Source organism: Mesoplodon densirostris, chromosome 10, assembly GCF_025265405.1.
Source record: "Mesoplodon densirostris isolate mMesDen1 chromosome 10, mMesDen1 primary haplotype, whole genome shotgun sequence".
Classification (NCBI taxonomy): Eukaryota; Metazoa; Chordata; class Mammalia; order Artiodactyla; family Ziphiidae; genus Mesoplodon; species Mesoplodon densirostris.
The window spans coordinates 71,054,139-71,078,462 of NC_082670.1; the positions used below are offsets into that span (position 1 = coordinate 71,054,139).

The 24,324-nt window shown below is 49.1% G+C and overlaps 4 protein-coding genes across 13 annotated transcripts in view; 1 reads left to right on the forward strand and 3 right to left on the reverse strand.

Annotated features, from left to right (window-relative positions):
- The window catches only part of RHOA (ras homolog family member A), a 56,611-nt gene extending 46,755 nt beyond the window's left edge, over positions 1–9,856 (reverse strand). The window contains exons 1-2 of the mRNA XM_060111344.1: positions 9,658–9,856; positions 5,270–5,348 (exon numbers count right to left, since the gene is read on the reverse strand). The gene's annotated coding sequence lies outside the window, so the exon portion shown is untranslated. The remainder of the gene's footprint in view (positions 1–5,269; positions 5,349–9,657) is intronic.
- A 182-nt stretch (positions 9,857–10,038) lies between these two features.
- TCTA (T cell leukemia translocation altered) lies at positions 10,039–13,888 on the forward strand. Of its 4 annotated transcripts, none has more exons than XM_060111348.1 (4): positions 10,039–10,481; positions 10,787–10,889; positions 12,329–12,408; positions 13,682–13,888. In XM_060111348.1, exons 1-3 carry the CDS (start codon positions 10,259–10,261, stop codon positions 12,369–12,371), a joined length of 369 nt encoding a protein of 122 aa, XP_059967331.1. In that variant the 5' UTR covers positions 10,039–10,258; the 3' UTR covers positions 12,372–12,408; positions 13,682–13,888. The 4 variants fall into 4 exon arrangements, with proteins under 4 accessions (XP_059967331.1, XP_059967329.1, XP_059967328.1 ...); XM_060111346.1 differs by having other exon boundaries at positions 10,040–10,481; positions 12,912–13,888; XM_060111345.1 differs by having other exon boundaries at positions 10,040–10,481; positions 13,267–13,888.
- Positions 13,889–14,941: 1,053 nt separating this feature from the next.
- On the reverse strand, positions 14,942–19,246 carry AMT (aminomethyltransferase). Of its 3 annotated transcripts, XM_060110227.1 has the most exons (9): positions 19,142–19,246; positions 18,872–19,039; positions 18,274–18,354; positions 16,959–17,090; positions 16,458–16,536; positions 16,023–16,168; positions 15,758–15,938; positions 15,223–15,378; positions 14,942–15,120 (listed from the first exon to the last, which is right to left on the reverse strand). In XM_060110227.1, the coding sequence occupies exons 1-9, from the start codon at positions 19,229–19,231 to the stop codon at positions 14,942–14,944; spliced, it is 1,212 nt and encodes a 403-aa protein (XP_059966210.1). In that variant the 5' UTR covers positions 19,232–19,246. The 3 variants fall into 3 exon arrangements, with proteins under 3 accessions (XP_059966210.1, XP_059966213.1, XP_059966212.1); XM_060110230.1 differs by lacking the exon at positions 18,872–19,039 and having other exon boundaries at positions 19,142–19,231; XM_060110229.1 differs by lacking the exon at positions 16,959–17,090 and having other exon boundaries at positions 19,142–19,231.
- A 505-nt stretch (positions 19,247–19,751) lies between these two features.
- On the reverse strand, positions 19,752–24,123 carry NICN1 (nicolin 1, tubulin polyglutamylase complex subunit). 5 transcript variants are annotated; one of them, XM_060109876.1, is made up of 6 exons: positions 23,929–24,123; positions 22,458–22,549; positions 22,070–22,271; positions 21,550–21,621; positions 21,130–21,234; positions 19,752–21,055 (listed from the first exon to the last, which is right to left on the reverse strand). In XM_060109876.1, exons 1-6 carry the CDS (start codon positions 24,058–24,060, stop codon positions 21,014–21,016), a joined length of 645 nt encoding a protein of 214 aa, XP_059965859.1. In that variant the 5' UTR covers positions 24,061–24,123; the 3' UTR covers positions 19,752–21,013. The 5 variants fall into 5 exon arrangements, with proteins under 5 accessions (XP_059965859.1, XP_059965857.1, XP_059965856.1 ...); XM_060109874.1 differs by having other exon boundaries at positions 22,070–22,223; positions 22,458–22,609; XM_060109873.1 differs by having other exon boundaries at positions 22,458–22,609.
- Between the last annotated feature and the right edge of the window lie 201 nt (positions 24,124–24,324).

Genomic DNA, 24,324 nt, shown 5'->3' on the forward strand with positions numbered 1-24,324 from the left:
CTATCTTGCCAAATAATCAACAAGACCTATTGTTAAGAGGAAAGAATAGATGTATAACAGTGTGATGTGCATTAAGTTTGTACATAAAAAAAGGGACACAGTATCTCTAGAAGGATACATATGAAACAGTTACTTGGTTTACACACAGGAAACAGGTACAAGGTTTTCTCTGAAGCAAGAACCTTGGGAGGCAGAGATGTGAGAAAGGCTTGTTTTCATGCTCTACCCCTTTTGCCTTGCACTGAATATACATGCTTTACCAACCCCTTGCTCTAAAATACCTTTAAAGCTCCAAAGGAAGCAATACACTGAGAGAAGGACTGCACTCTAGGACAGGAAGAATATACACTTTTTATTATAAACATTACTGTATGATTTTATTTTTACCTAGTGCATTTTCCCCCTTTTATTGTGGTAAAATATATACAACAAAATTTACTATCCTAACCATTTTTAAGCATACAGTTCAGTGGTATTAAATACAGTCACACTGTTGTGCAACTATCACCACCATCTATCCCCGTAACTCTTTTCATCTTGTAATCTGAAACTCTATACCCACTGTACATTAACAACTGCCCCCCGGTATTCTTCTTCCCCCACCAGACCCTGGCAACCACCATTCCACTTTGTCTCTATGGTTTTGACTACTCTAAGTATCTCGTATAAGTGGAATCATATAGTATTTGCCGTTTTGTGACTGGCTTACTTCAGTTAGCATAATGGCCTCAAGATTCATCATGTTGTAGCACATTGCAGAATTTCCTTCCTTTTTAAGGCTAAATAACATTCCATTGTATGTATATTCCATATTTTGCTTATCCATTCATTGGATGGTAGACACTTGGGTTGCTTCCTTGTTATAGCTAATGGGAATAATGCTGCTATGAACATAGGTGTACAAATATCTCTTCAAGACCCTGCTTTTAATTATTTGGGATGTAAACCCAGAAGTGAAATTTCTGGATCAGATAGTAATTCTATTTTTAATTTCTTGAGGAGCCTCTATATTGTTTTCCATAGTGGCTGTACCATTTTACATTCCTGAGAACACTTGGTGTTTTCTGTTTTTTTGATACTTGCAGCCATCCTAATGGGCGTGAGGTGGCACCTCACTGTAGTTCTGACTTGTAATTCACAGTCCCAACAAGAATAAAGTACAGGGCCTCCCTGGTGGCGCAGTGGTTGAGAGTCCGCCTGCCGATGCAGGGGATACGGGTTCGTGCCCCGGTCTGGGAGGATCCCATATGCCGCGGAGCGGCTGGGCCCGTGAGCCATGGCCGCTGAGCCTGCGCGTCCGGAGCCTGTGCTCCGCAACGGGAGAGGCCACAACAGTGAGATGCCCGCATACCGAAAAAAAAAAAAAAAAAAAAAAAAAGAATAAAGTACATATATTGTTTTAAATAAAAAACTAGTTAAAAATAGAAAATTTTTTTTAAATTTTTATTGGAGTATAGTTGCTTTACAATGTTGTACAGCAAAGTGAATCAGCTATACGTATACATATATCCCCTCTTTTTTGGATTTCCTTCCTTATTTAGGTCACCACAGAGCACTGAGTAGAGTCAGTCCCCTGTGCTATACAGTAGGTTCTCATTAGTTATCTATTTTATACATAGTATCAGCAGTGTATATAAGTCAATCCCAATCTCCCAATTCATCCAACCCCCCCCTAAAAATAGAAAATCTTAAAGCCTCCCAAGGAAATGTTCTGTATCTTGACTGGGTGGCAATTACACAGGTGTATGTATTTACCAAAACTTACTAAACTGTTATTTAAATAAGTACATTTTATTTATGCAAATTACACCTCAACAAAGGTGATTTTTTAAAAAGCCTCCTCAAGTAATTCCAACTTTAGGAACTGGATCCCATGTTTAGGAATAGCCAGGTTTGCGAACCACTGTTCCTAAGCAACAGGGATCCAGTAGAGAGGCCTGTTTTTACTTCCCCCAAAATTAATTCTTAGGGTCCTATCCTCCCTCCAAAAAAATTACCTTCCAAATTAGATTAAAGTGTGATTACTAGGTACTACAAACTGTAACTTGAATAGTGAAAGTTAAAGAACTGCACCTGCATGTCTGGCACTGGGGCTAAGTGCTTCTCTCTCACTGAACCCTCACAGCACTCTGTTATCCCCATTTTACAGAGGAGGAACGGAGTTACAAAGGGGTAATATTACTATCCAGAGTCATAAGCTGTCAAGTATAAGAGCTAGTACTTAACTGTCAGTTCTCTCCAGAGAGCCCATGCTCTTACCTAAGATATTCTATTGCCTTCCTTTTCTGAACTTAAGACCTTCAAAAGATAAACAGTTTCCTTTGAATAACTTTAAAAGTTAAACAAAAGACTTCATCAGAAAAGAACTTTCCCACAAAAAACTCCAAACGCCACAGTGTTTCCAACCAAACTGCCAAATCATGTAATAAAATTATCTCATGACAAAAAGCTGTACTGTTACAACATTAAATATCCACCTTAAACGTACTTCCTTCCTTAGGCCTCAAAACCTAAATAACAAATAATAGGGTTACCTAAAGGTACACCGGAAGAGTGGCCGAACATTTGCTCTCTGGGCCCATGGAAGAGGCACCAGAGGACAACTCATCTGCACTATATCAACTGAGACACAACTGCCATGGGAATAAGGTAAAAATAGCAGTGTACATACAACAAAAGTAGAACTTTCAACCATATGCTTAAAATCAAAGCACAAACAATTTTTTACAGTAATGGAATTGGATCTCTGTATTTTACAGCAGCTAGGAACTTCAGAAAATAAAGACCTATCTTCTTTTGTCCCTCTTCTTGCAAAAAATACATCAGTTTTTATGTGGGAACTGCTTTGGGGGCCTACTATTAAACTGACGAAGTGGTTCAAAACATTTTCCCTTTAAGTTTTAGGGACTTCTGTCTTAGGGACTATGGTAAGGATGCAAGCTTAGTAAAATTGGAAAACTTAATGGAAAATATAATTTCTAAAGAATAAGCCTGAAAGATAAATGAAGTCTGCATATAGCTGGTACAGGATAAATGCATGCTTCTAACTTCATGATCGAAGATTCTTCAACTACAATTAGACACATGAATGTACATGAGAGTTGCCATGGATTAGATATTGTTCAAAACTCCTTCAGTTATAAAAGGTAGTGGCGGCAAATAACAGTAGAAAAAAATCTCCACCTCACGGATCTACTTTTCTGTCCACTTGTTGGAGACTGCCATCTCTGCTGCTACTATCTACTGATGCTTAAGGGTAGAACTAAATGATCCCAGTGTCAGATAAAGGCAGAATCACTACTACAACCCAAGAATGAATCTGTACAACTTGTGATTTACATGGTCTCATGTTATCGAACTATTATTCATGATGTCAGTAAACATTTATAAAAATGACGGTAAAATCTAAGCCCAACATACTAACTCCTATAGTTAAACAAACAGAAGACAAGAAAATAAAATGAAAACAACAAACACGTGTTTCTCCTATTCAGTCAGGTGGCAGTAAAGAAATTCATGTAACTTTAAGCTTCCTATTAAAATCTTCATCACTCTGAAAGCAAACGGTCACTATATAAATACAATGCATTGATATCCTGAAAGAAAAATATACTTGAAGAATCTACCAGAGTTAGAACAAGTATTTCCACCAAGGGAGAAAACTAATATGCATTGAGCATTGTGCTCTTCACATATTATTTCATCTAAAATTCCTATGAAACGGAAATCTTCATTTCACAGATGTAGGTGCTGAGGCTCAAAGAAATAAAATAACTTGCTTAAAGACAGACAGACAAATAGACAGATAGATACATAGACAGACAGACAGGCAGGCAGGCACACCGTCTATGGCAGAATTCTTTTGTAATTACAGGGCCATCAGCCTCTCTGGTAAAAGAAATCTGATTTAAGCAAACTTACAGAGCAAAAGCATAACCTTATTTTTGTTTTTAACTCAGTAATGTCAAAAATGAACAACTGAGAAAACAACTTTGAAATATAGCCTGCCCTCTTTTAAGAGAGGCCATCAATCAAACCACCCTAATGCATCACTCGAATCTGCTGAAAGGAGAATTTCAAGCCTCATGGAACTGCAACAGAGTCTCACGCCCAGTGGTGCTAGCCTAGTTGCTGTCCTATGCCCAGCAGTTGCACTGGGCTAATCTCTTGCCATGGATCATCAGTATTCCCTATTAGAATAAAAATGAGCAGCGCTATTAATGTTTTTGTGATTATTAACCCCTGATGTGCTTTCCACTTTCTCGTCAGTGATACTGAGAAAAGCAGATGAAATGATTCAAAATGTTCATGTTTTTAGGAATAAAGACATTGTAAAACAAAGAAAAAACTACCTGAGGGCAGGGACCTTCTTTGTTTTCTTCAAATGTGTCCCAGAACAGCACCTGCATACAGTAACTATTTGTTCAATGAATGAATAATGACAAGCTAGCTTGGCCATTCCTTTTACCATGCCAACCGTAAGTTCAAAGCCAACCCAAACCACTACCATTATATGACTTCCTTGCCAGGTAGCCTATCTCATCAAATGAGAATATTCATACTCTTAACAGCTCACTTCTTTATATACAGAGTTCCCTCAGACCCAAGGAGAACAAGAAGTAGTCGTCAAAATGGTACCAAACCAGGATGCTTACATGGTATCAATTAAATTAAGATGATTCTATTTCCTTTATTTGTAATCGGTTTAAAATATCTGAATAGCCCCTGGATGGGCTATTACACCTGCTGTTAACATTCCTCTCAATGCTGACTCCTCTGTAAGAAGGACTGTCCTCCAATCCTCATCCTCTGGTTGAATTATTTTCTACTGATAATTAGACATACCCAAAGCACAGACTGTGCACAAACTGTAAGATGACCAAACTACTCTACAGAAAAAAACAAAAACTTAAAGAAATTTAAAAACAGAAGAATTAAGATGGGAGTGATCCAGAAGCCAGAGAAGTATGTGTATAATATGGTAAATACATCTCCTTAAAGATTAAGAGGTTAGGAAATATATCTTCATCTAAGAAGAAAAATATTGTTTAGAATAGAAATAGGAAGTTAGAGGAGTATCTTATAGAGAGAGGTTGGAAAATAAGAGCAGAGAGAAAAGTTATGGAGTAAGATAACGATCTCAAGTTGGGTGGAGAAGAAAATCATTAATAGTATTGCACACACATTTCCTTAGAACTTACATTAATATATAATATATAATAATTATTTCTCTTCCATGGAGGAAGGGGAATGAAAGCTATTTACATACCTTACAAATGTGCTGCAAGACCCACAGCCTGTGTGGCAGAAGTTCTACAAAGTGCCTTGAACTTCTCAGATGAAAGGTACTATAAACACATTAAAAAAAAAAATCAGGAATTATGTCTATTCATTTCGCAAAGAAAAAAACAAAAGCACAGGATGTAAAATGGGCTTGCCCAAAGTTCTGTTAAGTAATTCAGAATCCAGAAGGGGGAAAAGCACAGAATTTAATTTTTACTGACACAGCATAAAATTTACCACTTTTAAACATTTTGGCCTCCTTCACTTAACAAAATGCACACTATCAACTTTATTTTCTGAGTATTACAAATTAATGTTGCCCTTTTTTTGTTTGTTTGTTTTTTGTGGTACGCGGGCCTCTCACTGTTGTGGCCTCTCCCGCTGCGGAGCACAGGCTCCGGACGCGCAAGCTCAGCGGCCATGGCTCACGGGCCCAGCCGCTCCGCGGCATGCGGGATCCTCCCGGACCGGGGCACGAACCGGTGTCCCCTGCATCGGCAGGCGGACTCTCAACCACTGCGCCACCAGGGAAGCCCCTAATGTTGCCCTTTTAAAAGCAAAAATCAAAAGTAGATGAATCCTATGTAAATTAATTTCCCAACTTTATAAACATTTAACACACAGCATTACAAACACACAGCAAAGTTAAAAGAATTTTACAGTGAACACCTGTATGCCTACCACCCAGCCTACCACGAACATCTGAATGACCTGCTTTATCAAATTACATTTCCTTTTTAATACAGGCATTACAGAGAAATTAAAGACAACTGTCAGAAAATCAATGGATTCAAAAAAACAGGTTGAAGTCATTAGGTTAAGGACATGAATAATATTAGGAAATCCTTCTGATACCTTTGTCAGAAATGGTCAGTATTAGTTTACTGTTTAAAGTCAAAATGGACTCAGATCTACCCCCTACTCTTGGTGAATGATTCTAATTGTTTAATATCAGATCGGATCATTATCCTGATTTTTTTTAAAAAAATCTGATGATTAAAGAAAATAAATCCAAAGAACTTCCCGTGTCCTAAAAGGTCCTACATGATGTGGTCCCTGCCCACCTCTCTAATTTCATTTTACCTCCCACTTTTCCCTTCACTCCACTCCAAACTTATTTCATTGGCTGCTTATGTTCTCCTCTTTCCCTTTACTTGAATATTAAATAAGATGCTATCATAAATATGCTTAAGCACATTTACTTTACCCACCCTCTTTAAAAAAAAAATCAAGCTCAATCTGGTATCAACTGCAAACTGGCTCCAATTTAACAGAGTATCTCATATTTTGATGATTATTAGCTATAAAAATGTATTCATGGGCTTCCCTGGTGGCGCAGTGGCTGAGAGTCCACCTGCTGATGCAGGAGACACGGGTTCGTGCCCTGGTCCAGGAAGATACCACATGCCGCAGAGCTGCTAGGCCTGTGAGCCATGGCCGCTGAGCCATGGCCGCTGAGCCTGCGCGTCTGGAGCCTGTGCTCCGCAACGGGAGAGACCACAACAGTGAGAGGCCCGCGTACCGCAAAAAAAAAAAAAAAAAAAAAAAAGTATTCATAATCATCTGGAGGGAGCACCAATAAACTCAGACCAACACCCAGAATAAGCAGCTTCAATGTCTATCTGATTTTCAGTCACATGACTACCATAATTATGAGTATACAAGGACTTAATACTTCAGCACCAGATTAAAAATGAGTCACTTGAAATAAACACTTGAAATAGGAATTTTACAGTAATTACTAACTTTAATCTGTCTTGAGAATTTTAATTTATTAATCTCACAAGTACTTAACAATGAGCATGTCCCCAAAGAGCCGACTATAGTGAGACACATTAACACAAGTTTAAAATTTGGTTATCTTAATGTGAAGGTACAAGCAAATAGTTCTACAGGCCAGGTGCATAAAGGAATAAACTTAAGTCGTAAGGGAAGACGAAATACCTTTAGGGACCTTTTAAAACTACAAATATATGTGATTAAAATCCAGTGATTATGTACCATTTATCATTATCACTAGTAGCCACAATGCAATTAAACCGGAGGTGCTGTCTACAGAAGCCCAGCAAGCCCAAATTTGTGCTCTTAAAAGTTGAAAATCAGTCTTTCTTCCGGCAAAGTTAACGTGACTTTCTCAGCTCCAGGACAATAAGAAGGCCCAAAGTAGCAACCCATCTTCTCCAGTCACAGCGTGGACTCCACCCTATGGACAAGAAACACCTGAAGATCTACCTGTTTTTACTCTAATAACTTACGCCCCCACATGACCAGGTTAAACTTTTAAAAGGAGTTAACTGACAAACAAGGAATCAGGACTGAAAATACTCCAGCAAAACCACCACCACATACATATACACAGGAAACTATATTCTCAATATATACTGTTTCTCTCCATCCCACCTCAAATCAATAGTCAAAAGAGCCCACAGTTGCCCGGTAACATCTTATCAGGGCCTAACTATGTTGGATTTGGAGCAGGGGAGTCTAGGCCTGCCTCTGGAAGAAGCTGGGTCCCTCAAGAAGACCAAAACACCTCACGCCAAAAACTAGACCAAGCAGAGAGCCTGTATATTCATTTACCTATTTCAATCAACTGCTGTAGGACCATCCAAATTACAGAAAGGAGAGTAAAAGCTTAAGAACTGAAATTTGCTTGGAAAAATTTTCAGATTCTCCCAATACATAAAAAATCAGCAATACATAAATGAAGAAACAGTTGGAATAAGTTGAAAGTCCTGAACTTTAGCTGACTCTAAGCAAGCTGTTTGGGAGTACATGGAGAAGATCTTACAGTGAAAATAGTTCTGGCTGGCACCTGACTAGACATATGACCTTGGGAAATTTACTTAAGTCTCTGGGACTCAGTTTCTCATCTGCAAATGGGGTTGGACTACAAGTCCTAAAGATTGCTTTCAGGTCTAAAATTCTTGATCATTGAGAAAGTCAGTGGATTCCTACTCTCTTCTTCCCTCTAGTACAGATATTTATGAGAACAGAGACTGTAAGTCTAGAACTAGACTTTGACTAAAACCAAGTTCCATCTTATATGTATATTTTGTTTTCTTCATCTTATATATTTTATGTCCCCAAGAGCCACCAGTGCTCTAAAAAAGTAGATAGAATTACTCAAGACAATTTATCAAAAGAGATCCTTCAAGTTATCCTTTACAATTAAGAATTAATCTTCTATTTCAGTCCAAACAATGTCACTTGTGCCAAATGCTCAAAACAGCATCTCTCCCAATTTAGCCATGTCTAAAGTGACAATCAGGCAATGGTACATAAGCATTACACATCTGGGTGTGTGACACTAAGTGGCGGAAAAATTCTCACCACAAACAACATTTAAAAGAATTTTTAAAGTATTTTTCCCCCTTCAGATCTGGCAGGAGTATAATCTGATCACACATCTGCGAGAAACATTTACTTCAATGAACTGTCTTAAACACAAAAAGAATCAAACGAGTTACCAACAGAGGTAAAAAATTTAAATCAGGATCGTTAAGAAACACAAGTGAAAACAACTCTGGGAAAAAGAATGCCAATTTTCTATCATAAACTACTAAACATGGTTTTGACCAAATCAATTTGAGTGCAAATAGTACTATTTAATGAACGTGTAACTGGATCCAATAGGTAACTAAGGACAGATGTCCAGGTGATTCCTAATCAAGGCAGTAATTGAGACTAAGCAAAATTGCAAATTAATACTTTATTTTGATGACACATAGTTTAAATCATGAAAAAATGTTCCTTTCAACTGGAAAATTCCCTTCTTTTAAATACCGAAGAATCCTAACCCTTAAGATTTCAACACTATATTTTACTTAGACAATCTCAAAGCATACTGCATTAAAAAATAAAATACCCAAAACATAACTGGACTTCACGCAGTATAAAACGGTGATTCATGTTTCATGTTAAACGTAAAAGCCAAAATGGAGTTGTAAAGAGTTTCTTTCCCATTTCAACTCCAACAGCCACGCGCACTTCACAGGGGCCGGCTGCCCAGCAGCTCGTGGGGCCCAGCTTAGAGCCCCCGCCCTGCCCGGCACGGCCCTAGGAGAGGAAGCGACGGGGACCGCGAGCTGGCGGGCGGCTTGGGCTCCAGCAGGCCTGGCCGGGCGGGGGAAGGGGCGCGGGAGGCCGCGGGGCGCGCTTCCGGGGACTGCGCGGGCGGGGCTGCCGCTTCGGGAAGTGGGGCCTGGGTCCCCGGCCTGGGGTCAGGGTCAGGGGCTAGGGTTCTGGTGCTGCCTGCCGAGAGCAGCAGGTGGGGCGCGGCCGCGGCGGGGCGGCGGCTGGCGGGCGGCCGGAAGAGTGCCGGGCGGGCGGGCCCGGGGCACCGCGGCGCCAGGAGGGAACCCTCTCGCTCACCTCAGGCGACGACTCCGAGTCCGGCCTCTCCGCGCCGAGGACTCCCGTCCGCGAGTCACAAGCTCAAAGACTACGGCGGGTGGCTAAGGAAGCTGCGGCGGACTAACGAGAGAACCGACGGAGAGCAACGGGCGGAGAGCGCGAGAAAGCAAGAGCGGGCGGCGACGGCGGCGGGAGGGCGGGGAGAGACGTGCGCGCCCCCGCGTGCCCAGCGGGCTCGAGCCGGCCCCAGTCGCGGCCCCGCGTGCGCGCGCGCGCTCCCTGCTCAGCCACGATTGCTTAGGAGCGTGTCCACACCCTAAAGGCAAGACTCTTAACCAATCATTGCAGCCGCGTGGGGCATCATGGGAACTCCTGGGCTATAAAAGACCTGGTTGCTATTTTATACTCCTCGAGTCACTCATCCTTTAAGCAGGGTGGGGCTAGGTGCGCGTGCGCGGTTTTAACACTCCTCCCCAAACTGCCAACTCTTCGCGCAAGCGGGGTAGACGCGCCTTCCGTGGGTTTACGCGTGCGCACTAGCGGGCCTGGCTCCGGAAGACCAGACGCCTGCGCAGCGGGGACTACGGTGACAGTACCCTGGCTGGGACGCCGGCCAGTCATGGCGGAGTCTTGGTCTGGGCAGTCCTTGCAGGCTCTGCCGGCCACGGTGCTGGGCGCTCTGGGCGCCCTCGGCAGCGAGTTCCTGCTGGAGTGGGAGGCGCAGGACATGCGCGTGACCCTCTTCAAGCTGCTGCTGCTTTGGTTGGTGTTAAGTCTCCTGAGCATCCAGCTGGCGTGGGGGTTCTACGGGAGTACGGTGACCGGGCTGTATCACCGGCCAGGTGAGACGATCCACCAACTTCCGTGGGCCGGCCACCCCCTCCCCCACCGACTGTACCTTTGGGCTCCCCAGAACCCCCCCCAGACTACCAGTGGGTCCCCTGAGAACCTCATCACAACTTAACGCTGTACCCTGACCCGTGTCAACATACCATTTCACGCCAGAAACCCCACCAGTCCACCCGTCACATATAAATTCCTTTCATCCCCCATCAGACAATACCACTAGTCCCTTAGGGCCTCCACTACACTCTCCATCAAACAATACCACTGGCCTCTAACCTGACCTGGGCTGATGCCTGCTCAGATACCCACCCCCAGCTTGCTGCAGCTCTGGATGTGTTCCTGCCCCCAGGTCTGGGCGGCCAGAACGGATCCACACCTGATGGCTCCACGCATTTCCCTTCCTGGTGAGTAAATCTACTCCTATGTCTACCCCATGCTTAGCAGGCAGAGGCCACTCCTGAGCTGAGGACAGGGGAAGGGAGTTCTCAGGGTAGGAGGCCACCAACTTTGCAGCAAACCCCAGGGTCTGCACTAAAGCTCAGGCTTCAAGTGACATCGATGTCTGAGCAGCCCATCTGTATGCTGTTCAGTAACCTGTGGGGTGGGTGGCGTTATTGTCACAATTTCAGAGATGTAGTGGCAACTGCACTGTAAGAGATGTAGAGATTCCACTATACTGTAAGCCCCTCAGTTGGAAAGGCAGGAGCCTCTGTCCTTAGTGCACTGACTGAACTCATCAGGATCAGCCTTCTAATCTGTAAAACATGAACTCACTAATCAGAGCGTTCACTCAGTTGATCTCTGAGCTCCTACCACATGGCAGGGGCCACACTAGGTCCAGAGAACAAGAAAAACCCAGGCCCTGCTCACAGGTGGAACCAGAGATTTAAAAGGGGAGGGCAGAACCTAGTGGCAGGGCAGGAATAAAGACGCAGATGTAGAGAACGGACTTGAGGAACGGCGGGGAAGGGGAAGCAGGGATGAAGTGAGAGAGTAGCATTGACATATATACACTACCAAATGTAAAATGGATGGCTAGCAGGAAGCTGCTGCATAGCACAGGGAGATCAGCTCAATGCTTTGTGATGACCTAGAGGGGTGGGACAGGGAGGGTGGGAGGGAGGCTCAAGAGGGAGGGGATATGGGGATATAAGTATACATATAGCTGATTCACTTTGTTGTACAGCAGAAACTAACACAACATTGTAAAGCAATTATACTCCAATAAAGATGTTAAAAAAATTGTTTTAATAAATAAAAGGGGAGGGCAGCAGTGCAGAGGCAAGGGTCATCAGAGCTGGTATCTTCCAAGTCAGACACCTAAGCTGAGGGCAAAGGCTAGGGGTGTACCAAGCAAAGAGAATGGACAGAACAAGGCCTAGAGGCAAGAACAAGGGTGACATATTGGAAGGATAGACAAGGCTGTGACGCTGGAGCTCAAATATAAAGGCATGAAGGGACCCGGAATACCCTATCCCAAGTCTCAAGGAGCTATTGGACTCAGCAAAGCCATGGCCTGACCGAATTTGCTTTTATAACTGCCTGCTTCATGGCAAATACGTAAAGGAGTCCAATAGAGAGGGCAAGAGGCCAATTAGGAGGCCTGCCACTGCACAGGTTTCTGTCCTTGGCAACTGGCGAAGGATGGGAGCACCATTCACAAAGTGGAGAAGCAGGAGGAAGAATAAGTCTGCAGGGGAAAGTGGTGGACCCAGTGAGGGCTGTAGAAGCTCAGCAGAGAGGTCTAGGTTATAGTGTGGCCTTACTGAGCCCAGCTCAGCCCCCACAAGGGGACTGTTGTGCTGTCCGTGGAATAACCCCTCTTCTCTTCTATCACTTTCAGGGAAACGACAGCAAACGAACCTCTTAAAACCCACAGAGAATAAGGGAAGGCAGCAGAGGGGTCTCCAGGAACATCACCAGGTCTGCTGGCTCCCATACTGGGTTCTGCTGCTGCCCAGACCCCAGGGACGACTGCAGCGGGGGTAGAGGTTGGGGGCAGGGAGTATGCCAGTGCTTGCTGGGCTGGGCCTCCACTGCCCTTGGTCTTGCCTCCAGCAGCCCCAGGCATTGGGCCAGTAAAGAGTTTGCCTGTACCCTGATCTGGGTGGCTTAAGGAGAGAAGGCATGCTTCTCCTTTCAGGGGTCAGCTCAGAAGCCTCTGGGTTGGGGACGGCAACAGTCCATTTTCTCTCTTGGCTTTTTCCTATTCCTCTTCCCATCCCCCTGGGATGTGACCCTGTAGAGATTTGTCCCTGGGAGGAAGCCTGAGGTTGACCAGCTCTGAGATTTGTAAGGCAGGTCTGTTTTCCCCTAAGCCTCGGGTTTCCTTTATTTGGTTTTGCTTTGTTGGCAGGGACCCAGGGAATCCTGGCCTGGACACAGCCTTATATTTTTTTTTTTTTTTTTTTTTTTGCGGTATGCAGGCCTCTCACTGTTGTGGCCTCCCCCGTTGCGGAGCACAGGCTCCGGATGCGCAGGCTCCGGACGCGCAGGCTCAGCGGCCATGGCTCACGGGCCCAGCCGCTCCGCGGCATATGGGATCCTCCCAGACCGGGGCACGAACCCGTATCCCCTGCATCGGCAGGCAGACTCTCAACCACTTGCGCCACCAGGGAGGCCCCAGCCTTATATTTTATGGTTACTTAGCTGGCCATTCAAGTATAAGACAGTGGACACCAAACACCCACCTCCTTTGGCTCATCCTGAGCTCTCCAGGTGTGAGTCAGGCTATATAAGTTGTCTTTTCATTGTACTCATATTCCTTTTAACCCCTCCCAGAAGGAAGCTGGGTACCTAAAAGTGGCTGAGTCCCGGGGGTGACCTCCCATCTCCACTGCTTACGTGCCTGTGGGATTGTGGATCTGTACCCCGCCCCTCAATGGGACATACTGAGCTGTTTAGTGCAAAGCGGCCCCATCGTGCCCTGCAGCCTCACCACTTCCCATCTTGACCTGGAACCAGAGGAGCTTCGTTCTAAGAGCCCACAGGCTAGGCAGGCCTGCCACTTCCACAGTGAGCCAAGGGAACTTCTAAAGGTATAAGTGGCAAACACCAGTTCCTGAAAGCAGTGTGGCCCTAGACCCGCCTCCTTCCCTGATGGACATACTTCTGCCTGCTTCTGCTGGGCCAGCAGCTACCTCAGTGTCCCACTGCTTCCTTCCTCTCTGTTAAATGTCACATTTCCATCTGGCAGCCTTTGCCTAGGCTGTCTTTGCAGAGTGCACTGGAGTAGGACTATGCTGAGCTCATGCACGAGTACTCCGGAGTATCTTCTGGCTGGTGGGATGATGGTTCTGCAGCCCCAGGCCTACCCACTGACAACAAACACCACACTCAGAATTGGTCCCACATTTCACCCCAGGCTCAACTGAGGATGTGGCTTATTAAACATGGAAGTGCATCAGCTGTGTGGTTATTGACAGGACAGTGTGCACGCACAGGGGAAACGGGAGAGGGAACACCTGGGGGCTGTTGCCCCTGAGCACCCAGAATACAACTTGCAGAGGTGGAGAGGTGACGCCAGCTCCCTGGAGGAGCAGTGGTGGTGCCCAGTAGGGGCACTCTCCCCTTTAATTCTTATAGACCTGCCCCTCTCAAGCGGAACCCACTCTGAGTCTGAGCCAGGAAGGCAGACATTGGACTGGCACCCTAGGAACCCTGTGGACAGAGAACAATGAAGCTAGAACTCTAGCAAGCAAGAAGGAAGGAAGCTCATTTAATGTTTTATTTTTTTTAGGAGTCAGTGGAGTCCAGTAATAAGTCCCAGGGACGAAGGTCAGCCCAGGATAAGGCAAGTCTGGGAGGAGGCCCAGCCTGCCCTACAACAGCCCTGGGGCTCAGAACAGGTGGTGAGCCTGACATGGCTGGCTGCTGGGCAGCAGGCTGGGCCAACTGGAGAATGTGGAAGAATGAGTCCATGCCCCCCTCAGCCATCCCCAAGTTTACACACGGGCACCACAGCCCTACTAGGCCAACCCTCTGTGAGTCAGGAATCATCCCTGCCCAGGAAGAGGCAACAGTTTGAATTCATGGAAAGTGAACCAGAGGAGGTAGCCGGCACTGCCCAAGGTAATGACCCTTTGCAGTGTGAGAAACCGTGGTGAGGTAGGTTGGGCAGGCTTTCTCCTCCCCCTAAAGGTGAGCCTTTGCTGCACAGGCAGCACCTGGCAGAGTGGAAGGGCGAGGTGCCAGAACTGATGTTTCTCCAGCAGGCAAGAGTGGGGTCAATGGGACCGTGGGCTGGTCCGTCACTCAGAAATGGGGTCTTGAAGTTGCAAGTGGCACAGGATGAAATGGGAATAGGTGGTGTGACCCCGTCACCCAGACAACCAGTACCAGCCTCCACCTAGCCACCTATCCCAAGTGTGTTCTGCCTCAGCTTCCTGACTAACCCCTTGTAGAATGCCCTCCAGGGTAAGGCTCCTAGAGGAGAGGGCCCTGCTCCAAGTCATCCTCACTTAAGGGTATAATAGTTTGTGGGCACAAAGGGCATCTTGCTGACCATGGCCATCTGCTGCTTTCGCCGCACCTCTACCAGCAGCAGGGTACCTGGCCGACTGTACTCATAGGGCACATAACCCATCGCCACATTCTTCTTCAGGCAGGGTGAGGGGCAGCCACTGGTCACAGCACCTGTCCAGGCAGACGCCATGTGTCAACACCACCCTGCCAGCCCAGGGTCCCCACCCTCCTAGGGAAGAGACAAGGGCCCTCCAACTTCCCTGGTCAACCTACCAAGCACGGTACCCTCCATACTCAGGATGGGGTTGTGCGCCCGCACAGGAGCCCCCTCACATGTTAACCCCACACGCCTCCGCTGCACCTTGCCCTTCAGCTGGGGAACAATGACCGAGGCTCCTGGGAAGTCCATAGCAGCTCGGCGGCGCTTCCCTGGAACATGACACATCAGATTTAACATGACCCCCTGACCACAGGAGGTCCTAGTGACAAGGAACCCAAGTGACATCTATCCAGCATCAAGGCCCCTTCACTCAGGCTGCCCCCAGACCCCATTCCTCCCCTGCAGTGCAGTCAACCATCCACCTACTGACCCCTGGTCTTGGAGGCCATGCTCCCCACCTCAGCCTGCTGAGGATCTTCAATATCTACTGGGCAAAGCCACTGTGGTACCTTCAGGAAATGAAGGCTCAGGGAGGCTGTGCCACTTGCTCCAGGCTACACAACCTTGGAAGCAGTCCTGGGTTGGCTGGTCTCATCAAGGGTCACTCCAGCCTTCAGGATCCCCTCCCTGAGCGCTAGCCCAGCTCACCCAATGTCCAACTGAGGTTGCCTTCCACAGGTGTGGTGTGTTCATCAATGTCGTTCCCATACAGGCAGAGGCCTGCCTCCAGGCGCAGGCTGTCCCGGGCTGCCAGCCCTGCCAGCTTCACCTCTGGGTTTTCCAACAGAGCTGTTGCTAGGCGGACTGCCTCCGCTGCCAGCACCGAGATCTGCAAGGGACACCAGGGGGCAGATGGGCTGCTGGCCCCAGAGTCTTATGCCCTGCACTACCCTGTGCCCACTTCTTGACAAACCTCCACACCATCCTCTCCTGTGTAGCCACAGCGGGTCACACGGCAGCCAGACACGCCAAACACCTCCATCACAGCACTGGTCATGAAGGGCAGTTTCCTCAGATCATCTGCCACGCCAGCCTGTAGCACCTGGGCCGCAGTGGGGCCTGGGCCCAGGGAGCCAATAACCAAGTGTCCAGGTCCTGGTGCCCCAGAAAGCTGGATCACAGCCCTTAGGGACCAGAACAAGCCCTGAGCAAGCCCCACTCTGTAGGTGAGAGAAGATGCTCTTGCCCACAGCCCATGGAGCCTTGTGGCAGGTAGAAGGAGGGCATGATACCAAACTTAGAATTATGGTGCACCATCCTCACCTTCCCCCGGCACGGCCTCTCTGCCAAGCAGTAGAGGAAACCTGGAAGGCAAAGGTCAGCTCCAAACCCAGCCTGGCCCACTTACCTTGCAGGGCTAGCAAGGCATTATCCATCACCTCCAGGCCCACATCGCTGCCCATGTTCTGAAGCTCCCTAACCTTGTCCTGAAAGGAAAGAAATACCACATTTGCTCTGGGACCCCTTACTGAGCACCTGCCACGGGCCAGATGATGCAGAGCTCAGCAGAGTAGGCTGGTTCCCATCTTAACAAGGTCATATAACTACTCAGTGGTAGAGATGACTCAAGCCCAGGTCTGCCAGCTCTAACACCAGGCTCCAGCCTTTCATCCTCACCAGAGGATCCTCACTTAGGGGCCAGGATCAGCTTCACCTCCCCACCTCCCCACCTCCCCCACTTCCCCACCACTGAAACTTAGCATGCTCCAGGGAGGGCCCGCTCTGGCCCACTGTTCTTTCAAAGAGCCATTGTCTGAGCTCCTTATCCATTCCAGGTCTGTCCTGGAAAACAAGGATGCTGCTCTGTGAACGAGGAGGACAGGGTACCTGGGACACAGAGGGGCTATACCTGCATGAGGGTCAGGTCCTTTTCCCAGCAGCCAGCATTGGACACCACATACAGGTGTCCCTCAGAGGTGTTGGTCACAATCAAGTCATCTAAGATGCCGCCAGCCTCATTGGTAAACAGCGACAGTGTTCCCTAGCATGAAAGTGGAGCATCACTGCCTCCAAGTCCAAGAGGCCAAAGTCAAGTGTGAGTCAAACATGCCCCTGGGCCCACTCAGCCACCACAAACTCATGAACCCTTGTGAATAGGGCTGAGGGGTGGCAGTGCAAGAAGCAAGGCTGGGTCAGCCTAGGCCCCTGCACAAGCCCAGGGTTTTTGATCCTCATACACTGAGAAAGGTTTCACCTCTTCCCCACCTTGGGGGACACCTCCCTGATCTGGTGGGGCCTCTGCACCCCTCCCCATTCAGTACAGAGAGCCCCTCTCACACTTAACCCACCATACCTAGGACTTGATGCTTCGTCCCACCCAGACCTAGGACAACTAACTCTGTGCCCCAAACCCCAGGACAGAAGCTTCAAAGTCTATGGGAATTCCTTGGTGGTCCAGTGGTTAGGACTCGGCGCTTTCACTACTGAGGGTGAGGGTTCAATCCCTGGTTGGGGAACTAAGATCCAGCATGGCCAAAAAAAAAAAAAGCAGCAGCAGCAGCAGCTTCAAAGTCTATCTTGATGATCCCATGTGTTCCACAACAACCCTCCAAAACACTGAGGCTGGCTGGCCTCAGCCTCCCCACTGGATGGACAGTATAAGAGCCTGAGGTTAAGAGGTCACATGAATCACCTGGGGATCTTGTTAAAATGCAGGTTCTGATTCAGCAGGTCTGAAGAACTGGCCTGAGAGTGTATCCTAACAAGCTCCTATGTGACGATGAGGCTGCTGGTTTACGGACTACGCTTTCGTTTTTTTTTTTTGGCCGCGCAGCTTGTGGGATCTTAGTTCCCCAACCAGGGACTGAACCCAGGCCCTCGGCAGTGAGAGCACAGAGTCCTAATCCTAATCACTGGACCGCCAGGGAATTCCCAGGACTACAATTTAAATTGCAAGGGGTTAAGCAGCATGGAAGGTCACAGAACAGGATGTGAACCTGGGTTTCTGGCCTCCCAGCTTGATGTGGTGGGGATGGGATAGGACCCTCCCTGCAGATGGCTGGGTGTCTGGACATGACTCAGGGACTCCATCCCCCAAGAACGAAAGCCCTGAGAAACTGTGTCTGATCCATCTCTGTGCCCCCAGGCCCGAAGCAGGGACTCAGGCTGGTTTGCTGGCTTATGACTAAGAACACTCATAGAGCAAAAATAAAAGAAAGGCCCACCTGGTTTGGCTTTAGCTCTGCAATATCTCCAACCACTAGACTTTCCATCAGCTTCACCCGGTCATGGCCAAATATCTTGGTCTGGGAAAGAGATCAAAAAGCCTCTGGAAAGCCACGGGGCTAGGAGGCATCCTCCCTGCCACCCACAGCACAGTCCAATCCAGCCAAAGTGCCTGACTAGTCTTTTGGTTCTGCAAGTGGCAGAAGCCCTACTTTCTGACTCCCCCACACCCACCAATACAGAAGAGATGCACTCAGGGAGGTTAAGGAACTTGAAAGGGCCCAGCACCTTCCTGAAATAGCCCCTTTTCCAAACCAATACCTAGGACAGTGGATGACAATGAGTGGCAGCCCTGGAAAACCCAGGACGTTGAGGCACTCCACTAAGTGGGAGCAGGCTAGAGAGATGAGACAGATGATCAGGAGACCCTCTGAGTCAGTTTACTGGGGACCATAGTACATTACACCCTTGAGACCTCCAACCCTTCTGAGAGGGCTGCCCTTGGAATCCAGCTCCCAGCAAAGAAAGCCGAGGGTTGCACCATTGTGGACGGAGAGGAAGCCCTGGCCTGGCAATCAGCGCACTCCCCTGGCTCACCTGCAGCATGTGGGACACGTCAAAGAGCGAGCAGTGCCGGCGTGTATGCAGGTGTGAGTCAACGTGGCTGTCCCGGTACTGCACAGGCAGATTCCAGCCTGCGAATGCCACCATCTTCCCGCCATGGGCCAGGTGGAAGTCATAGAGTGGTGTCCTGCGGAGCACGTCCTGCGGGCGGCCGGGCTCAGTGCCACCAAGGCCCCAGACCCCAGCCCTCTTCCTCCCCCACCCTCCAAGATTGGCACCACAACCCAGCACCCTCTGTCCCACCTGTGCACTACTGAGAGAACGGCGCAGGGCCGAGGGGAGAGCCTGGAGACACGAGCCCAGACGGGACATCATGCTCCCAGCCCGCTGCATTGTTGCCTGTAACGGGTGCAGCCGACGCACAGAGGCCACCACTCTGACAGGCACGCTGGGAGATGTAGTCCAGGCCCTGCTTAGATAGGTCGATCCCCCCCGCCCGGGGGATCAGAAGAGGGAGTGGGCAGCCCCAAGGGCAGACGCAGCTTTAGAGCACACAGTGCATTGACTCCCAGCTGCAGGGAAATAGCCCCGGGCGCTTCCATCTGATCAGGGCAGATTGGGCGGTTAGAGCCAGTTAAGCCACTCAGAAATAGAGCTGGGGGCTAGACCTCCCCCTTCTGACTGCCCTGCCTCCAAAGGGCCAAAGTTCTGCAAAGGGCTGAAAGGCCAGAATCACCAGTTTAGGACAATAGGAGTGTAAGGTCACATGGGGGGAGGGGAAGGGGTGGAGAGGGCACAGGAGGGTGGAGTCAGCCCGGCAGGCAGAGTGCCACAGTAACCTGGCCTCATGTGAGGGTCTCCAGCTCTCTCGCTGGGCAAACATAGGCAGCGAACACAGTGATGCATTCCACAAGTATTTATTGATCTTGCTGAACACGAGGCCCTGTGCTGGGGACAGAGCTGTGCAGGAAGCAGGGTCCCTGCCATCCCAGGGACCTCCCCCCTCACTCACATACACACTGAGGGCTGCTACTCCCTGAGCACAAGACTGATCATTACCCTCTTAGCAAAAGCTGAATGGGGCTAAGTAAATGACCCTGCAGGCAGATACCACCTGCAAGAACTGATAGGTGACATCAGAAGGTGCCCACCAAAAAGTGGCTGCCCTTCCCCTAGAAAGCTGTTGAGCCACACAAACATCCAATTTTCCAGGTCCAACACATGATGCAGTACTGCCTCATAACAGCCCCCAGAAGAAAGCCAGGAAAAAAACAGAGAAGCAGGATTTTCTCATAAGGAGCAGCAGCCTGTCTTATTCAGCTGCTGGCCTGGGGTTGTAGAAAACCTCAGCCTCTTAAAAGACACCAATGAGAACCCTCACCTGGCCCCCACCACCACCACTGAGGTTGATCTCTCATCACACTGAGCGTGGCTCTTACATGGGGGCAACTGGAAGAGGGACAAGGATACGCTTTGGGCTCTGTCAGATGGCAGACAGGTCCCAGGACTCATTTTCAGGCCCCAGCCTTGCCCAGACACGATGGATGGGGGAAGACCCATTTGAATACACATCTAGGAGCCAACTCAGGGACCAAGGGACTCAGGCTGCCCAAATTCCCAGCTTTGTGTGGCTCCCTAGGCAAGCAGCAGAAGAGTTTAGATAGGAATTTTCTTTTTGTGGGCATAATACAAAGGGAAAGAAGGCCATTAGGGGGCGCAGAAGGAAGAATGTGGCTCCTGTTTCTCCCCCAAGCTTCCAAACTACGACTGCCAAGCTATAGCAGTCTTCCAAGGCTAGACAGAGCAGGTTCTAGTAGGTTACCCCAGCCCACTGCACTCAGGGTGAGGGAGCAGGCAGAAGACAGGAATGTGCATGTTGGCAGGGGAGACAGAGGGCACAGGGGGATTCTTAGTAATAGAACTGGAGTGTTTTTAGGGAGGGCGAAGGAGGAGTTTTGGGTTGCAGTCAGGTGAGGACAGAGAGTATCCCCTCCAGGAGTTCATGCTAAAGCAACACAGTGAGCCCCCAAGAATCTTGACTCTGTGAACGTGGTCCCGACAGAATGCGCATGCAGGCAACACTCGGAATGCACAGGGACAGCACTTCGGCCTCTGATGGCCTAAGCCAGGACTGGATGGGCACGGAAGGCCAACGTCTTGACTAAGGGCCACAGCTCAAGTGTAGGAGAGCAAGTTCAGGTCATAACAGCCATCCACCTGCAACACAAAAGACCATCAGATCTGACCCATTCAGGCCAACGGGAGCCAAGCAGGGGGAAGCGATCACTCACATCAAAGCGGCCGATCCTTGTGGAGGTGTGACTGGCCCGGATCATCTCTGTCAGCGCCCACATCTGCTGTACCTCGGAGGATACCCTGCTGGGGTCTGGGAGACCCTGCTCCAGAAGGAGGGGTCATTGGCCATGGGTCTCTCCCCAGCAGTGCCCTTAGAACTCCAGATAGGCCAAATTGGGCTATGGGGCCCTCCAGCTGACATTCCCAGATGACTTGTGAAACATGAGGATGGGGCCTGTTGTGGAGTAGGTGGCCTGGCCCCACACAGAGATGCCTCAAATCCCAGGAGGAAGGTGCACAGAGTGAACCAACGTCCTTGGGTCCAGCCCCAGATTCTTGCAGAAAGGGGTCCCCTTGGGCCTGTGCTGGACACCAGAGCTGTTCGCACATGGTTCTTAGCCAGGGTGAGGGCTTACCTCAAGAAGGGGAGCAGGCTGCTCACAAGGCACTGGGTGCGAGAGCCACTTGGGGAAGGTCATGGAAGGGCTCTGCAAAGCAAAGGCATACTGCCCTGAGGCGGGAAGAGTAGGAGAGACCTGGAACCAGATCCCAAGGTCCTGAAGGCAGAGAGAAGGGCCCCTGAGCCCCAGAAACTGGGAAAATCCTGTTTAGGTCCCAGGGGCAGAAGACTACCTAAGCTCTTCTGCTATGCAGAAGGAAGCCCCACGAAGACAAGGAACAGAAGTATATCTGGGTACCTGAATGTTCCAGATCTGAAAAAGGCAGGTAGCCCCAAAGGTCAGGGGATATGGGGACATGGCCTCACCTCTTATCATGAGCTTCCAGCATTCCCACCTGGCTAACTTCCATGAAGCACTCCTTCTGAGTCTCCCCATCCTTACCCATCCACTCCCACCTGCACCCCCAGGCCTCCCAGCCATAGCTAGGAGCCTCCTGGAGAAAGGGCCAGCAAACAGCTCTGAGCTAGTCACTTACCTTTGGTCCCTGCTGGTAGATCTGCAGCTCCTCCACCGTGAAAGACAACCACAGCGGTGATGGCTGTCGCAGAATCAGGCGTAGTTCCAGTACTTTGCCCATGTCACACAGCATCTGACACATACGCACAAGGACCCACCGAGGCCCCAGCTCACTGCCCAGGAGCCAACCAGCAATGAGCCAAGGTGCTTCCTCCCCAGGCCTTTGAGAAGGAAACAGTAGTTCCTCCAAGGCACTTGCCCAAGAACCACAACTCAGGCCAACCTTGCCCGCCCTTCTTCCCTCATGGTATCCTGGCCCAATCCCCAGGCCTCTTGTGAGCCCTCATCTGGGCTGCCCTGGCCATGCTGAGTCCCAGCTGACCTGGTGCTTGAACAGCGATACATACTCCTGAGCTCCCTCCTCACTGTGTGGGTCAGGCATCAGGCAGTAGTCCCGAAGGCAGGTCACCCACTTGGCTGGAGTGTGTGTTGAGGTGTGCTGGCGAACACGGATGGTCAGAAAGGCTGTGTAGTAATTCTTAAACATGATCTCCTGCAACTAGGGCACACACAACCCACCATAACAAATCAGACCTAGGCCCCAGGCCTGAGGGGTTCAAAAGCACCATCTCTTCCTCCACTTAGGAATGTACTCTTCTACCAATCTAACAATATCAACAAGAATCCACTGGGGCCCAAATAGATTTTGCCTTCCTAGAACTCACAGTCTAAATGAGCACGTCATGCAAACAAACCATGACCTCAGATCTTGCTGCATGTCCAAGATGCTGCGAGTGGTCAGAGCCCTAACTCTAGAGGAATCAGAAAATGTACAGATGAGTTCATCAAGTGGACCATGAAAGGTAGAAACTGTAAAGTAGCATAAACAAAGGAGCACCAAGGGGTGACAGGACCTGGCATACCCCTGGAACAGAGAGTGGTTTAGCCTAGCTAAAGCAGTTCTCATCACTGGATACTCATCAGAATTACTCAAGGAGGGAATTCCCTGGTGGTCCAGTGGTTAGGACTCGGTGCTTCACTGCCAGGACCCGGGGTTCGATCCCTGGTCGGGGAACTAAGATCCCACGGTGGTGAGGCCAAAAAAACCCAAAAACAACAGCAACAACAAAAAAATGCAACAAAACAGAATTACTCAAGAAAAAAAATTTTTTTTTAAATATAAGTGTACAGGCTCCACCCCAGACCTACTGAATCAGATTTCCAGGGTTGGGCCCTGTAATGAAGTCTCCCAGCTTAGAGTAAGCAACAGCTTGGGGGAGAACCACACACTACAGGACAAAATGCCTGGGGCCGAGAGGCAAGTAGGGCAAAGACACAGAGTGGCTCTGAATGCCAGGCCATTAGAAAGTGGACTTTGTCCTCTGTGTTGAGGTCTTGCAGTGTCCAGTCACTCTGCCAGCAGATGTGGAAGGGCAACTGGAGACTGGAAACTGGAGCCACTGGGAAGATCCTGATGAGGGATGATTTGAACCTGACCTCCAGCAGGGACTGTAGGAATGGGCAGGAGGCAGGTTTGGGGGTAACTCATTGTCTAATGATACCCAGCCAGTGGCCAGGGACAAAACGACCTCTCACCTCTATTAGGTTCAAAACTGTATTTCCAGCACCTAGCCTACTATCTCGGCACTTCCGTGTCAGCGCCATTCTGGACACTGGGGAGAGACGTTGAAGAGAACAGAAGAGGAAGCTGCATTCTAGTAACTGTGTGTTAACTGAAGGAATAAATAAATGGTTAACTGATTCGTACGGGCGAGGTACTGCAGAGGCTTTCGGTAAACGATTAAATGGCTGGGACACGCCCTAGTTCCCAGATAAGCCCCGCCCAGGAGCCCCGGTCGCGCCCACTTGCTTGCTCACCTCGAAGGGCGCGACGCTGGGGAAGGTGACATCGATGACCAGCACGCCAGGCCGGCCTTGGGAGGTCCGCACGTCGCCCACCTGCAGGGCCACGGTACCTTTCACATGACAAGGGACCGACACGCGGGACATGGTAGCAGCGGCCGCGACCAAGTAAGACCAATAGTCCTTCCCGGCGTCCCCAACCGGGCCCCAAGAACTACAACTCCCGAGAGGCCTCGCGCTCGGCCAGCCCAGCCAATCACCAATGCTCGGGGCGGGCCCGGATTCGGAAGTGCCTGCGGAAGTGCTCCTTCAGCCAATCAACGAGCGTGCCTTTCCTTCAGCCAATCAACGAGCGTGCCTTAGAGAGCCACCAGGGACCCCGCCCAGAAACGGCCTAGCCATTCTGGATCC